At 37.7% G+C, this 16,224-nt stretch overlaps 1 protein-coding gene across 4 annotated transcripts in view; it reads left to right on the top strand.

Moving 5' to 3' along the window:
• Washc4 (WASH complex subunit 4) overlaps positions 1–16,224 on the top strand; it is a 73,526-nt gene that overhangs the window by 647 nt on the left and 56,655 nt on the right. For 2 of the 4 annotated variants that reach the window (XM_008843134.3, XM_008843133.3), the window contains exons 2-12: positions 2,319–2,458; positions 4,346–4,399; positions 4,497–4,562; positions 5,253–5,298; positions 6,236–6,303; positions 8,939–9,021; positions 10,580–10,622; positions 11,010–11,113; positions 12,583–12,703; positions 14,928–15,051; positions 15,159–15,286. In XM_008843134.3, the coding sequence (XP_008841356.1) occupies positions 2,319–2,458; positions 4,346–4,399; positions 4,497–4,562; positions 5,253–5,298; positions 6,236–6,303; positions 8,939–9,021; positions 10,580–10,622; positions 11,010–11,113; positions 12,583–12,703; positions 14,928–15,051; positions 15,159–15,286 (977 nt within the window). Of the gene's footprint in view, positions 1–2,318; positions 2,459–4,345; positions 4,400–4,496; positions 4,563–5,252; positions 5,299–6,235; positions 6,304–8,938; positions 9,022–10,579; positions 10,623–10,997; positions 11,114–12,582; positions 12,704–14,927; positions 15,052–15,158; positions 15,287–16,224 lie in introns of those variants that run through there. The other 2 variants (XM_029568317.1, XM_017800619.2) reach the window with 2 other exon arrangements.

The raw sequence follows: 16,224 nt of genomic DNA, 5'->3' as shown, positions 1-16,224 counted from the left end.
CTATAGTCATCGCAGTTAAGAAGGTTTTTGTGTGTGTTTTGTAAATACATCGAATCGGTTTCACATTTGTATCGTAAAATCGAATCGTCCGATTTTTTTTTTTCTGAGAAGCCCAACCCTGCACAAATTATGTTTCAGCAAAATGTACAGGCCAAACTAATTATCGTAGTGAAACTGCTTCAGATTGATACACAGCGCAGAGACCCTGAAACATCTACAAATTTACGTATAGTTAGATTTACCTCTACATCCAGTGAAGCCATGATCAGGGTGCTGTGCAATTTTTCAGAACATGTTTCTTAAGGTATCAGCTCTTAGGCAGCGTAAAGAAAAATCTTGATTGAAGACAGAAGTGTTTTTCCTATTATAAAGTGAATTGCATCTTGTGTACTTTTTGTTGCTTGTTTATTCATGAGCAAAGGTTCCGACTTTGATGTCTGACAGAAGTTGAAAGGAAGGTATGACATTGGCTTTGAGAGTGGTTCAGCTTGAAGTAGAATGATCAGGTAGTTTATTTACTCAGTAGATGTTTTTCCCAAAAACAAGAGGGGCGGGGAGGACATGACTGACTGCAGGAAAGAAGGGAACCAGCCATGGGGGACAGGCCACTGGTGAGGGCAGGGGCTTCAAGATGAGTTAGAACACAGTGTACTGGTTATATATGAAAATGCCAGATGAAAACCATTAATAAGAACAGTAAGCTGAGGAGTGCAGTGTGTTGGATGAGAGAAGCAAATTATACAAGACAAGCTCTTAGATAAAATCTTTAACTTTTACCAGTTGCCTATTATCTTATTGGCAAGGAACTTGTTGCAGGCTTTCAGTTGTCTTCTACCTCATGACTCCCCATAGTAATCAGGTGATTTATTGGCATGTTTTTCTAGTACTGTCTTTAAGAACTCATTTGCTGGTCAAATGAAGCTTTGACAGGTCATTTCTCATGTCAGATAAGACATCACTGTGCTCTTCTGAGAAACTTAGGCAGTTTTTTATGTTAGCTGTGGGGAAGAAATTTCTTTGTGCCTGGTTTTCATTAATTTTTGGACTGTGAATCATAGCTAGACTAATTATTTTCCCAAAATTACCTGAAGTAATGCTATAATGAGATAGGAGTCTTGAACTAAATTGATTAACCTGATGGCAGAGCATTAGTTTCAAAGTAATGGAGAAAAGGAAGGTAGGTCTTTATAGTTTGCAGCTTGAGTCAGAACATAAGAGCTGCCTCACATTGCAAATTTGGAGAAAGAAGTTTTCTTTTTTTAGAAGACAAAGATTGAATAAAGTTATACCTGTCAAGAGAAACTGAATTGGAGTTGAAGTTTTGGGAATAAGCAATGAATAAGTGATAGGGTCTTTCTGTAGCCCCAGATGGCCTAGAACTTGCAACGTAGACCAGGCTGACCTCTCACAGAGATCCACCTGCCTCTGCCTCTGCCTCCCAAATGCTGGGATTAAAGATGTGTGCCACCACACCTGGCTAAGTAACGAATTCTTAGGTAGAAGATGGAATGTTAAAATTTTTTTTTTTTTTTTTTGGTCTTTTTGAGACAGGATCTCCCTGTAGCCTCAGCTGGCCTGGAACTCACTTTTTTAACCAGGGGGGCCTTTAACTCAAAGAGATCTGCCTGCCTCTGCCTCTGCCTCCAGAGTGCTGGGACTAAAGGCATGCACCACCATGCCCAGCAGAATGTAATTTTTATTAGTTTTGATGTATAGGCATTTAAAAAAATTCAGCTTATTCCAGGGACAATAAGCTTCAAGTCATCTAGTAATATGTAAATTCTGTAAATCTCAGGACAGTATTCTGCTAATGTGTTTTATCTGACTTTCCCAACTTGATTGTAATACTTAAATAATTAAAGCATTTTGGTATACTGAGTCATACAGGAATAATATATTATTGTAGGTCTAAAACCTCCATCTACACACCAAATAAGAGTGTTTTTAACCCTTTTACTATGTATGGGATTAACATTTTAAAGTTTGCTCAGTAATAGCACAGATTTTTGTACCTACTTCATGTCAGACTTGATGTTTTGCAACAGAGTTGTGTATGATTAAAATATAGCAAAGTATTAGGACATTGAGTTGTCTGAGGCATGACTTAGACTGTGAGAAACCACCCCAAGCTAAGTGGGCTATAGCTTTTCAAATGGTTTTACTTATTTGGAGAAAATTCAAATTGCTGTTTAACTTGGAAACTTTTTTTTCAGGCATTCCAAAGTAATAATTAACAGTGTTTTGCTGCAACTTTGAGATTACTTGTAGTGCTCTGCTGTTATTTACTTGTAACTTTCTGTTTCAAACATTAAATTTAGAAATCCATGCTGAAGTCCAACTTAAGAATTATGGGAAATTTCTTGATGAGTATACATCTCAATTGAGAAGAATTGAGGATGCACTGGATGATTCAATTGGAGATGTTTGGGATTTCAATCTTGATCCTATAGCATTAAAGGTTTGAATTTTTTTTTAAAACTTATCTGTATGTATTTTAGGACATACTACCTCTTGTAAATACCACTTTTTGAAAATTTTACGTGAATGTGTGTATTACCTGCATATATGTAAGTGCACCTGTGTCGTGCAATGCCTGTGGAAGTCAGAAGAGGGCCTGGAATCAGATGCCCTGGAACTAGAGTTAACAGACAGTTAGCTGCCATGTGGGTGCTGGGATTTGAACCCAAGTCTTCTGCAAGAAGAGCTAGTGTTCTTAACTGCTGAGCCATCTCTCCAACCCTGTGCATACCATTTTTAAAAGTAGAAAATGTATACATCTTTTTTTTTGTTTGGTTTTTTTTTTGGTCTTTTTCAGACAGGGTCTCCCTGTAGTCCCAGCTGGGCTGGAACTCACTGTGTAGACCAGGCTGGCCTTGAACGCACAGAGATCCGCCTGCCTCTGCCTTCTGAGTGCTGGGACTAAAGGCATGTGCCACCATACCAAGCTGAAAATACATATATATATATTTTTTTAATTTTTTGTGTATTATTTTTATTTTATGTGTATGAGTGTATTGCCTGCATGTATGTGAGTGCACCCCTGTTGTGCAGTGCCTGCGGAGGTCAGAAGAGGGCTTCGGATTCCCCTGGAACTGGAGTTAAGGACAGTTCGTAGCTGCCATGTGGGTGCTGGGAATCGAACTTGGTCCTCTGCAAGAGTAGTCAGTGCTCTTAACTGCTGAGCCATCTCTCCAGACCCTGAAAATACATAAATCTTAAAAGTGAAAAGAATTGTTAATTCCCCCCTCTGAGCCGCAGAGTAGTTTTTTAAATTTGCTTTTTAAAAGTATGATAAAAACGTAAAACGTCATGACACAGACAACTGTTTGATCTAGTGTTTTATTTTTTATCAGTAAGGAAATGCAGAGCACTAGATGGAACACGCTGGCTTTATTTTTATTTTTTTTAATTGAGGTTATTTTATATAGAGTCAAATATACAGATTTTTAAAGTTACTATTCATTGAATTTTGCTGAACTCAAGCCCATCTAATTCATATTTATATCTAATCAAGATATAAAACACTTCTGTCATTTCTAAAAAGTTCCTTTGCATGATATTGAGGATCATAATGTGGAAGTGATTTTTTTTTTCTTTCTTTTGTTATTATTATTTTTTTGAAATGGTCTGTTATTTTGAAATGTAGCCCTAGCTGGTCTGGAACTTGCTATGTAGATCAGGCTGGCCTCGGACTCACAGAGGTCCTCCTCCCTCTGCCTCCCAAGTGCTAGGATTAAAGGCTTGCGCCACCATGATTGGAAAATGTTCTGTTTTTCAGTAACTTAATTTGACCCCTTTTTTGGTGGTGGTGGTTCTTTTTGATACAGGGGCTCCCTGTAGCCCCAGCTGGCCTGGAACTCACTATGTAGACCAGGCTGGCCTTGAACTCAGAGAGATCTGCCTGCCTCTGCCTCCTGAGTGCTGGGACTAAAGGCGTGTGCCACCATGCCCGGCTTTAATTTGACCCTTTTAGCTACAGTACCATACTAAATTTATACCTACATAATGATTTCCAAAATGATGAGTGGTCTTTTCACATGTTGAGAATTATAGAGCTTGACAATCCTAGTTATTTTCTTACCTTGTATTTTCTTTCTCTGCGTTCACAGCCACCTACTGTCCTAGAGTGCAGCTTGAGTACAAGGCAGTGGTGTTGAGGCCAGTTCTTGAGTTCCTTTGGTGTCTGTTGAGATTGTCGTAAAGAGAATAGTTGGTTTGATACTAATGCTGAATTTAGGACTGAACACAAGTTTAAGTGTAATTCATTTAATTTCACTTAATGTATTGAAAATTTCAGTGATTTTTACAAATTAAGAGGAGATGTTCTTTTCTTCTGTGTCTGTAGCTTCTGCCATATGAGCAGTCTTCCCTGTTGGAACTCATAAAGACTGAAAACAAGGTACAGAACCCTAGACCCAAAGTGCATTCAAACAGTGGTTTCCTTTCTGTTATGGTTAACTTTTTTTTTCTGTTTTATTTTTCATTCATGACCCTAGGTCTTAAACAAAGTCATCACTGTTTATGCTGCACTTTGTTGTGAGATCAAGAAATTAAAATATGAGGTAATTATTTCTGTTCTTTAGTTTTCAAGCATCATTTAAAAGCAAGTGTAGGCTTATATATTGTAGAGTGTGCAGTAAACACTGAACACTGAACGACACCCTTATAATAGTAGTGCCACTAGTGACACCAGTAGCAGGGAGAACTTGCAGTAATGCTGGTGTTCATTAAGTTCTTACTCTGTGCCAAGCACCGTCCTTACACTTACTCCTTAGAACAACTCAGAGAGGTAGGTGAGGAAGATAAAGAAACTGGAGCTTAAAGAGGGTGTCAGCAATAGTGACAGTTTGAATCTAGGTCTTCATGTGCTGACACCTGCTGTATGTACCAGCTAGCCAGAAAAGCTGTTTTTTTTTTTTTTTTTAATTTGAACCTTTTATATGGATTTAGTGTCATTAAACTTTGGTAGAAATCAGTGAACTTCATCTTTTCTTCTTTTCTTTACATCCTGATGGGCAGCTGGTGGGACGAGGTATGATGAAATAAGACAGTAAAGGCTGAAGGCACCAGGGCACATAGCTTTTAGTGCCAGTAATTATCTTTTGTTACTCTAAAGATAAACTGCATTTATTTGAAGCAGCTTTTGGAATTTAAATGTGTATGTCAGTGATGTAGTGCTAGGCTACCAGAGAGTTAAAAGAGCCTAGGAATTTCAAAGCAATCTTTGAAATTATTATTATTTTTTTAAACAGGCTGAAACTAAGTTTTACAATGGTCTTTTGTTTTATGGAGAAGGAGGTAAGTATTACAATTTTAAAATTGGTATGTGGCAATAACCTTTTATGAAATTGAAATGAGCAAAAAACTTTAACAGTTTTAGAACTAATATGATTGTATATTAATGAGAAAAATAAGCATTCAAATTATTTGTTGGCTTTCTTTTGACTAAATAAAAACTGAGTGGTAGGGGCTGGAGAGATGGCTCAGCGGTTAAGAGCACTGACTGCTCTTACAGAGGACCTGGGCTTGATTCCCAGCACCCACATGGCAGGCTATGAACCGTTCTTAACTCCAGTTCCAGGGGAATCCGAAGCCCTTTTCTGACATCCGCGGCATGGCATGACACGGGTGCACTCACATACATGCAGGCAATACACTCTACACATAAAATAAAAATAATAAAAAACAAAAAAACACCTGAGTGGTGAAGCAGCAGTGTGAAAGTGCTGAATGGTAGTTCTTAAGTCCCAGTGCTGGGGTTAGAGCAGAGCTTTCCTTGAGTCCATTAGGTAGTGAAGCAGAGAGCGTAATCCATTGTGTCACTAATGATTATGTCATTTCTCAGTGTAGAAATTCCATTTCAGTACGGTGCAAATTAGAAGATGCCCTCAGGAAAAAAGATGACTGTTTTTGGTTTTTGTTGTTTAAGTTTAAAAAATTGAGTAAAGGGGCTGGAGAGATGGCTCAGCAATTAAGAGCAGTGACTGCTCTTGGCAGAGGACCCAGCACCCACGTGGCAGCTAACAACTGTCTATAACTCCAGTTCCAGGGCATCTAACAATCTGCAACTCCAGTTCCAGGGGATCTGATGCCCTCTTCTGACCTTTGTGGGCACAACACGGGTGCACTTACATGCGTGCAGGCTTACATACTTTCATACACATAAAATAAAAGTAATTTTTTTAAAGTAAAAAAAAAAAAAATCGAATAAAAATGTTGATGTTGCTTTTTAAAGCTACAGACTCCAGCATGGTGGAAGGCGATTGCCAAGTTCAAATGGGGAGATTGATTTCATTTTTACAGGTAATTGACTTTTCCTTTCTCTTAAGCCTTTCTTTTAGAAGTTTTCATAAATTACACATAATTTTAAAAGTTCTTTTTTTAAAAAATATTTTATTTATTTGTATTTTATGTGTATGAGTGTGTTGCCTGCATGTATGTGAGTGCACCTGTGTTGTGCAATGCACAACAGAAGATGGCTTCGGATTCTCCTGGAACTGGAGTTAAGGACAGTTCGTAGCTGCCATGTGGGTGCTGGGAATTGAACCCCGGTTCTCTGCAAGAGGAATCAGTGCTCTTAACCACTGAGCCATCTCTCCAGACCCTGAAAATACATAAATCTTAAAAGTGAAAAGAAACTTGGAGAGAATTGTTAATTCCCCCCTCTGAGCCACAGAGTTGCTTTTTAAATTTGCTTTTTGAAAGTATAATAAAAACGTAAAACATCATGACACAGACAACTGTTTGATCTAGTGTTTATTTTTTATCAGTAAGGAAATGCAGAGTACTAGATGGAACACACTGGCTTAATTTTTTTTTTAATTGAAGTTATTTTATATACAGTCAAATATACAGATTTTTTTAAAGTTACTCTTCATTGAATTTTCCTGAACTCATAGCCCATCTAATTCATAATCATATGTAATCAAGATATAAAACCTTTCTGCCTTTTCTAAAAAGTTCCTTTGCATGATACTGAGGATCATAATGTGGAAGTGATTGTTTTCTTTCTTTTGTTATTATTATTAATTTTTTTTTGAAATGGTCTCTTATTTTGAAATGTAGCCCCAGCTGGCCTGGAACTTGCTATGTAGATTAGGCTGGCCTTGGACTCACAGAGGTCCTCCTCCCTCTGCCTCCCAAGTGCTAGGATTAAAGGCTTGCGCCACCATGATTGGAAAATGTTCTGTTTTTCAGTAACTTAATTTGACCCCTTTTTTGGTGGTGGTGGTTCTTTTTGATACAGGGGCTCCCTGTAGCCCCAGCTGGCCTGGAACTCACTATGTAGACCAGGCTGGCCTTGAACTCAGAGAGAGCTGCTTGCCTCTGCCTCCTGAGTGCTGGGACTAAAGGCGTGTGCTGCCATGCCCGGCTTTAATTTGACCCTTTTAGCTACCGTACCTTACTAAATTTATACCTACATAATGATTTCCAAAATGATAAATGGTCTTTTCCCATTTTAAAGTTCTGAAACCTTTAAATGCTAAGGACTATATACTCAGAGGATAAAACACTTATTTAACATGTGTTTAGACTTTAGGAGATCATAATTCCTGAACAATCTGAAACCTTTTAAACACTAAATACCAGCAATGAAAAAGTCTATAGTCTATATTAATAGCGCATAAATTATCTATACGCTGTGTAAAATCTGTTTGAGAGCCTGGCATAGTAGTGCATACCTATAATTCCAGCACTCAGGAGGCAGGAGCAGGCAGATCTCTGTGAGATTGAGGCCAGCGTGGTTTACATAATGAGTTCCAGGCCAGCCAGGGCAATACAGTGAGAACCTGACTCAAAAAAAAAAAAGTTTCATATATGAAACATTAATGAATTTGGACTTCTTCCCATTATACAGTTAAGATATCTCTTGGTATACGCAAATTCCCCAATCCAGAAAAATCTGAAGTATATCTGTTCCTAAGTGTATGATAAGTATTCAACCTGTTTGACAATGCCATTAATGTCCGTTTTGTCTGATAGTAATGTGGCTGTGTGGCTGCTTTGTTGCTGTTGACTGTTTTGATTTATCTTTTTCATTCCTTCAAGATTTTGTTGCATTTCTTTAAAGCTGCACATGTACTATATAACAGTGTTTGGTCAACAGTGGACTCTATGTAGCAAAAACTTATACTAAAAAAATTATTTTTATTTCCAAAAGTATAAATTGTATGCATATATCACTAATAACTGTGAAAGTTTCATTTTTCATCATCAAGCAAATATGTCTTGTGAGCCTAGTGTGTTAGAAACTGCTCTTGGTGCTGGGGCTGTACTGGTACATAAAAGCTATAGAAATTCTTGTTCTCATAGAGCTTAAAATTTAGAATGCTATAGGTTTAATCAGGTTTTAAATATTTTAGATGCAAACTGTTTAAGCTCTAAAAGGAAGTTTTCAGAAGATCAGGGACATATTAGATCTCAATTAATTATTACTGATAAATGTCCCTGGGACAAATGATTTTGTACTGTGTGCCAAGTCTGTTTATAGATGTGATTAAAGATAAAAAAGGAAGTGATTTCACTGTGGCTTATAGAAATTGTTTTCTCTCATTGTTCACTTCCTAAACTAACAGTCAACCCTTTTCATTCACTTGGATGCTCATTCATTTTACTCCTTTAATCAGACAAATTCCTTGACAAGTCACTGTTAGCTACTGTGCTAGGCAATGGGTAGTCAAGGAAGGAGTGAGTTAGTCCCTGCCATGCAGGATCTGTGTGAGTGACTGAAGCATGACTTAAGATGGTGTGTGAAATTCGAGGGAATTAGAGGTAGCATGGCTTGCAGCAAGCTGAGTGAGAGAGGCATTGATTGCTTGAGGGCCACTTAAGTCTGGCTGCTGAAAACTGGAGATTTTACTGGAAAACTTTCTTTTTTTTATATATATAAAATTTAGCCAAAAGCAACCTGGTAATGTGTTCTCACCTTGTGTTTCAGGAGCTCTCCTGTTTTGTCACAAGGTGCTATGAAGTGGTGATGAATGTCGTCCACCAGCTGGCTGCCCTCTATATCAGTAACAAGTAATGGAGTCTAGAAATATTCTTGCTTTTATGAAATAGAGATGCAGGAAGTACTTTTAAAAAACTAATGATTTGAAATAGTTTTTTGTTCAATTATTCATTCAGCATTCTTTGAATACTCAGGATGTTTGGCTACTACTTGAGGTGTATATTTCTTTTAACTTGTATATTTCATAGGTTAGTTAGATGCAGTTTCCATCATACACATGAACCCATCTGTGTGAATGCTGGCAGAAATCTTTAAAGAAGTTTGACTATATAGAAAAAGGTGATAGGGAATTAGTTCACATGCAGTATTTTGTCTTTGTGTGTGTGTGTGTGTGTGTGTGTGTGTACATTAATTATTCTCTGTCCAACAAAATCACATAATGACTTTTCTTAAAATATACAATCTTGAGGGTTGAGCTAGTATGGCAGTCTACACTGAAAAAAAAAAAAAAGTAGTTTTCATGATCTTCTAGGTTTAGGGATTGTCATAGAGCCTTTGCCTGTCCTTATCGCCATAAAGTCTCTACTTTGATGGATTCTTCGTAGTTAATTTCCTTGCACCTGCGCTGTAACGCTGAGTGTGTGGCTAACACTCTTAATGAGAAGCAGTAACAAGTCCAGAGGCATCATTTGCCAAGACTCACAGAAGCTTGGGCAGTATTCTTTTGGGTCCTCAGTCCATTCATTGTTCTTAGTGCACCAGGCTATGTCCTAGCCTTTATAAATGGCTGGATTGTATTTGTGATTGCACATTCTCATGTATTTATCATTTTGGTGTTTAAATATGTTCTGGCTCTTCACAAAAGTTGTCCTTGTGGGAGGAGAGAGAGGGAGGGAGCTTTACCAGCCCCACTCTGCCTGCTGTGTAATTCTAAGGAGTCTCTTCCTCAGCCCTGCCATAGAAAGATAAAGTGATTTGCTTTTCAATTCAATTTTGAAATACTCATTCTAGGTCTTACAGAATGTGTGTATGTGTTTGTATATATATTTATACATGCATAATTTATAGTTTGACATATAAGTACTATACTATTGAGTAAATTGAATAGGAAGTAAAATTGAACTTTCTGTGACTTTTCACTTGGATGTAATTCTAGAAGTATGTGTTATTTTTCAGTAGCAATGAGAACTTAAAAACGAGGCTGACTAGAGAGGGCTTTTTCCCAAATGCCAGTTTGGGGAGGATAAAAAGATTCTTGTTGGTAACTGAGAAATTCTAAGAGCTCAGAAGGAACGAATATCAGTTTTGTTATTTCTCTTTTATCCCAAGGCCCATGCTTTAAGTTTAAATAACTGCAGTTATTCATGACCCACTTATTGTGTCCTCACCCATGAATGGGGCATGTGCAAGCATAGCATTCTCTATTGGCTAGTTTCTCTCCTTCTTGGGAAGATGAAATAGGTCATAATTCCTTAGATTTCTTAAATTTTAGTGACTGCAGTCTTAAGGTAAATACATGCTAAAATTCTGAGAGCTTTTGCTCCTGTGTTTATTTCTTGAATTAAAAATGAACTGTGACCAATAAGGATTTTTTTTTTTTTTTAAAACTTGGGTGTTATTTTATTACAGGGTTGCACCCAAAATTATAGAGACAACTGGAGTTCATTTTCAGGTAAAAGTTAATTTCTCTTGACCTGTAAAACTGATTTTTACCATGTTTTACTTTGGAATTTGTGTGATTGGGAGGCAGAAGTGTGGAAAGGCTGCCCCATTCATTTGCTGTCATCTGTGCAGTGGAGGCATTCCTTGCTGTGAACTGTGTCTCAGTTGTGGCCTGCTTTAGATTTCCTGTGGCAATGAACTAAGGAAGAAATATTAGGCAAAATATTCCCTATTTAGGATAGTGCCATTTGACTAGCCATCAAACCTGTAGCTAATAAACTGCTTGACGCCTTCCTTTCAGTAATTTAATAATTAACTCAGATGTGTTTGACTTTAAAAATTCACATGAAACTTCTAACTAGTGACTAAATGATAATCATTAAAGGTTTTTTAACAGACTATGTATGAGCACTTGGGAGAACTGCTAACAGTTTTACTTACCCTGGATGAAATTATTGATAATCATATCACACTGAAAGACCACTGGACTATGTACAAAAGGTACACCAACTAAAATATTTTTAATATTTTGACTTTGTACAAGTAATGAGTCTTGGTAGAAATTAAGCAAATATAAATAATTCAGATTGTTTAAAAGACCTAAAGCTTGGGGCTGGAGAGATGGCTCAGCGGTTAAGAACACTGGCTGTTCTTGCAGAAGACCCGGGTTCGAATCCCAGCACCCACATGGCAGCTAACAACTGTCCGTAACTCCAGTTCCAGGGGATCTGGCAACCTCTTCTGACCTCCGTGGTCATTGCATGACACGGGTGCACTTACCTACATGCAGACAATACATGAATATACATAAAATAAAAATGATAAAATATTAAAAATAAAAAAGACCTAAAGCTCTGTCTTAAAGGGAGCTCATGTCCAATATTTATATTTAATTTATGTGGATGTGTGTAAGTTTGCATTTGTGTATGCACACATGGGCCAGAAGAGGGCATCAGATATCTGAAGCTGGAGTTGAAGGCAGTTGTGAGCCGTGCAATGTATGTTCTGGGAACAGAAATCTGTTCTTAGCAAGTGCAGCAATCACTGAGTCATCTTTTCCAACCCCACTATGTTCAATATATTTAAAGTGTATGTATGTATGTATGTATGTATGTATGTATTTATTTATTTAATGTGTGTGTTTGTGTGTACACACACGTGCCATGGCATGCATGTGGTGGTCAACTGGCAGAGTTGGTTCTCCTCTTCTACCATGTGGGTCCCAGGGATTGAACTCAGGTCATTAGGCTTGGTGGCAGGCACCTTTACCTTTGGAGCCATCTTGCTGGCCCCACGTCCAGTATTTTTATGAAGACAGTGCCATTTACTTTTAGATGGTTTTGTGAGAGTGATGGGGCTAAAAGTACTCTCAAAGCATTGCAAAATGTTAATGTGCCTGTCTTAGGGTGACTCAAGATTTGTTTTTTCTTTTTTTTAAATATTTTATTTTTTTATGTGTGTGAGTATATTGCCTGCATGTGTGTAGGTGCACCTGTGTCATGCAGTGCCCGTGGAGGTCAGAAGAGGGTGTTGGATCCCCAGGAACCTGGAATTGGGGATGTTTTTTAGCAGCCTTGTGGGTGCTGGGAGTAGAACCTGGGTCCTCTGCAAGAGCAGTCAGTGCTCTTAACCACTGAGCCATCTTTCCAGCTCCAAGATTTGTTTTTTCATTGGGTTCTATTCAGCTGAAAGTTTTTGTCCTGAGTGTGGTTTCATTTTATTACATGCCCTGGTTTTAAATCTTTTTAAAGTCTACCAGTGAACTAAATGTTTGGTCTGACCAGAGCCCCAGGCACCTGAATTTAAGGTGATAAGGAGAAGCATAAAAAATTGTGCTAGGATTGTTTCATAACATTTTCAAATGTGTAGAGCCAAGTAAGAATGATAAATAAAAGATTTTGATTTCTTGGGAAAAATTTTAACTTTTAAGAATATATTAAACAGATTGAGATCTTTAAATTTTCTACAAGGTTACTGAAGTCTGTCCATCACAATCCTTCAAAATTCGGGATTCAGGAAGAAAAATTAAAGCCATTTGAAAAGTTTTTGCTGAAGCTAGAAGGGCAGTTACTTGATGGAATGATATTCCAGGTAGGTAGAGCTGTGTTGGCCTATGATAGGGACGAGTATTTGTTGACCTGGCTCAGAATTATAGTGGGACACTTTTATAGAGTACCGTTGAATTTCTTTTTCTTTAGAAAGTGCTTAAAATATAGCTTAGTATCTAGTAGTAAATAAATGGAAAGTTTAGTGGTTGTACTTGAGATGAGAGTTTTTAAGTTAATTTATGTAAAAAGGTAAAACTGAGCCAAGCATGGTTGTACACGCTTGTAATCCCAGCACACAGGAGGCTTAGGCAAAAGGATCAAAAGTTCAATAAAGGCAAGTCTGGGGTACAAAAGAGAATTTTAGGCCAGCTTGAGCTATATAAGATGAAACCCTGTCTCAAAAACAAACCAAAAAAAAAAAAAAAACCCTAAGGATTTTAAGATTTAAGACCAAATATTTTGCATTAAATATTATGTTTGTTATTAGGCTCTAGATTTTGATTTCTAAAATTACTTTTGAAAAGTCCGAAGGGCTAGCCAGGATTGGTGGCACATACTTTCAATCCCAGCACTTGGGAGGCAGGAGCTGGTAGATCTTTGTGCGTTCAAGGCCAGCCTGGTCTACATAGTGAGTTCAAGGCTAACTGAGGCTACAAGGAGGCCCTGTCTCAAAAAAGACAAGTCTGAAGAGCAAGGAACGTAGTTCAGTAGTAATCATATGCAAAGTTCTTGATTCAGTCCCCAGAACTGTGAGGAAAAACAACACAACAGAAACCCTCAAACAACACAAAGGCATGTTAACTCTTCCTACACCTAGGGAATGGTTTGAATGCGCATAGTAGGATACCTTCTGAATTCAGATGATCTAAAATCAAAATAAAATATCAGTTCCTTAGTCACACTTGCTGCATAACAATCAGCATAGAAGCAGTACATTTCCGACATCACAGAAAAATCAGCACTAATTTGGGTAGTGTCTACTAGAACTGTATTATATTCTGCCTCAGGGAAAATCATATAAATGATTTTACATTATCACAATTTTAATAGATTGATCCCAGCTCTTGTTTTTAAATCTGTGTTCTAATCTATTAGATGTAGAAGACAGTTATTTTGCCTTATTCTTTTCCCAGGGGATGTTTATATATATACTGTAATATGCTATTTGCTGGGCATGGTGGTTTATGCCAGTAAGCCCAGCACTTGGGACGCTCAGGCTGCATGATCATAAGTTTGAGGACAGCTGACTTGCAGAGTAGGATCTTGCAAATAAAAAAGAGTAATGTTAAGAAAACTATTGTGGGGCTGGAGAGATGACTCAGTGGTTAAGAGCACTGACTGCTCGTGCAGAGGACCTGGGTTCAATTCCCAACACCCACATGGTGGCTAACAGCTGTCTGTAACTCCAGTTCCAGGGGATCTGATGCCTTCTTCTGACCTCCATGGGCATTGCGTGACGTGTATGCACTTACACGCATGCAGGCAGTACACTCATACACAAATAAAAATAATATTTTTAAAAAAGAAAATGGTTGTAAGCAACCTAAAATGTACTCTTTAAAAAAATGCTTCCTAGTTTATCAGCAGTAATGTCTTCTGTACAGCTCTATGCTTCACTCTGTTTTGTTTTGGTTGTTTGATACAGGGTCTCATTATGTAGCACTGGCTAGCTTGCAACTCGGCTGTGTAGCCAGGGTGGCTTTAAACTCATAGAGGCTGCCTTTGCCATGTGAGCCCTGTTTTAATTTTAAATGGTGTGTGCCACCACACCTGACTTTCTGAGTTCCACTTCATAGCACTTCATTCAGAATTGGACATTGGGTGGTGATTTATTGCCATATAACTGTCACTCAACTATGTAAGTACCTGGACATTTTTAAAAATTTTATTTTTATTTTTGATGTATTTTGCCTGCATGTATGTAAGTGTATCCATGTTGTGCAATGCTTGCAGAGTCCAGAAAGAGGCGGGCATTGGATCCCCTGAAACTGGAGTTAAGGATGGTTGTTAGCTGCCATGTGAATGCTGGGAGTTGAACCTAAACCTAAGTCCTCTGCAAGGGCAGCCAGTGCTTGTAACCACTGACACATTGTCTCTTCAGCCTGCATACATGTTTTCTTATCAAAAGAGTTTGGATATTGAAAAACTGGAAACTTAGTTTTGGTAAAATGAAAGTGGTGACTGCAGAAGTGTTTCATACTACCTAGGTCCTTATAGTGTGTCAGTATCTGAGAGTCTGAATTTCTCTTCAAATGTTTCCTACTTAGGCCTGCATAGAACAACAGTTTGATTCTCTCAATGGTGGGGTATCTGTTTCAAAAAATAGCACTTTTGCGGAAGAATTTGCACATAGTATTCGCTCAGTTTTTGCAAATGTGGAAGCCAAACTTGGTATGTAAATTTCGTGTTTGAGTTTGTTTATAGAGTTTGCATTTCCTTAAAAGCATAATTTTAACTATCATTTGTTCCGTTTTTCTCTTATGTTGTTGCTTTATCAGGTGAACCTTCTGAAATTGACCAGAGAGACAAGTATGTTGGGATTTGTGGGCTCTTTGTTCTGCACTTTCAAATTTTTAGAACTGTTGATAAAAAGTTTTACAAGTCTTTATTGGACATTTGTAAGAAGGTAAGAGTTTGAAACTTTTTATTTTTCAATTTGATTAGAGGCAAAATTTTTTTGATAAAACTAGATATTTAAAAGTGCTAGCCTAAAAAATTTAATAAAATTACCTTTTATGGAAGGTAACGTTCTGTAAAAAAAAAAAAAAAATAGGGTTGGAGAAATGGCATTGTGGATAAGTGCTTGCCATGACAGTGTGAGGATTAGAGTTCAGATCCCTAGAACTCATGTAGATGCCTTGTGGGTGTGTGTGGTGGCCCTCCTGCCTCCTGTAAGTCCATCACCTGGAACTGGGAGACAAGACCCCTGAACTAGCTGCCTAGTGACACTAGCCTGTATCAGAGAGTGCTGGGTTCATTTGAGAAACTCTGCCCTCAGTACATAGGATGGAGAACAATTGGTGAAGATGCCTGATGTCAACCTTAGGCCTTCATACACACATGTACTTGCACCTACATGTGCACCCCACACAAGTGAACAGACATTTATGCACACCACACACACATACATATGCAGAAATAAATTTAAAATGTGTTTCACTATTTATAAAAGTAGTTTGATAGTATTTTAAAATGCAAAATTCTTGAAATAAGTAATGTTATAAATGAAACTAATTCCATTTCATATGAATGTATGTATTGGTAGATGTTCTTCAGATTTTTATACTTTAACTTTTTGTTTATTTCTGAGACAAAAGTCTTATTCTGAAGCAGGCCTGCTTCAGCCTCATTGATCCTCTGCCTCAGCCTCGAGTGCTGAGTTCAGGATTGCCCCACCAGGCCCAGATTACATAGCTTTCTGCTTGTACTGCTGACACTGCCTTTCTCCACTTCTTTCTTTTGCTTTTTCCTTTTCTTTTTACCACTCATTCCCAATATTAAATAGAAAAAATTTAAAATATTGTTTTTATCTTTGGTGTTTCCATGATGTGACACTTGGTTTCA

This window comes from Nannospalax galili, unplaced genomic scaffold, assembly GCF_000622305.1.
Source record: "Nannospalax galili isolate Female #2095 unplaced genomic scaffold, S.galili_v1.0 scaffold39, whole genome shotgun sequence".
Classification (NCBI taxonomy): Eukaryota; Metazoa; Chordata; class Mammalia; order Rodentia; family Spalacidae; genus Nannospalax; species Nannospalax galili.
This window is presented reverse-complemented; position numbering and strand designations above follow the sequence as displayed.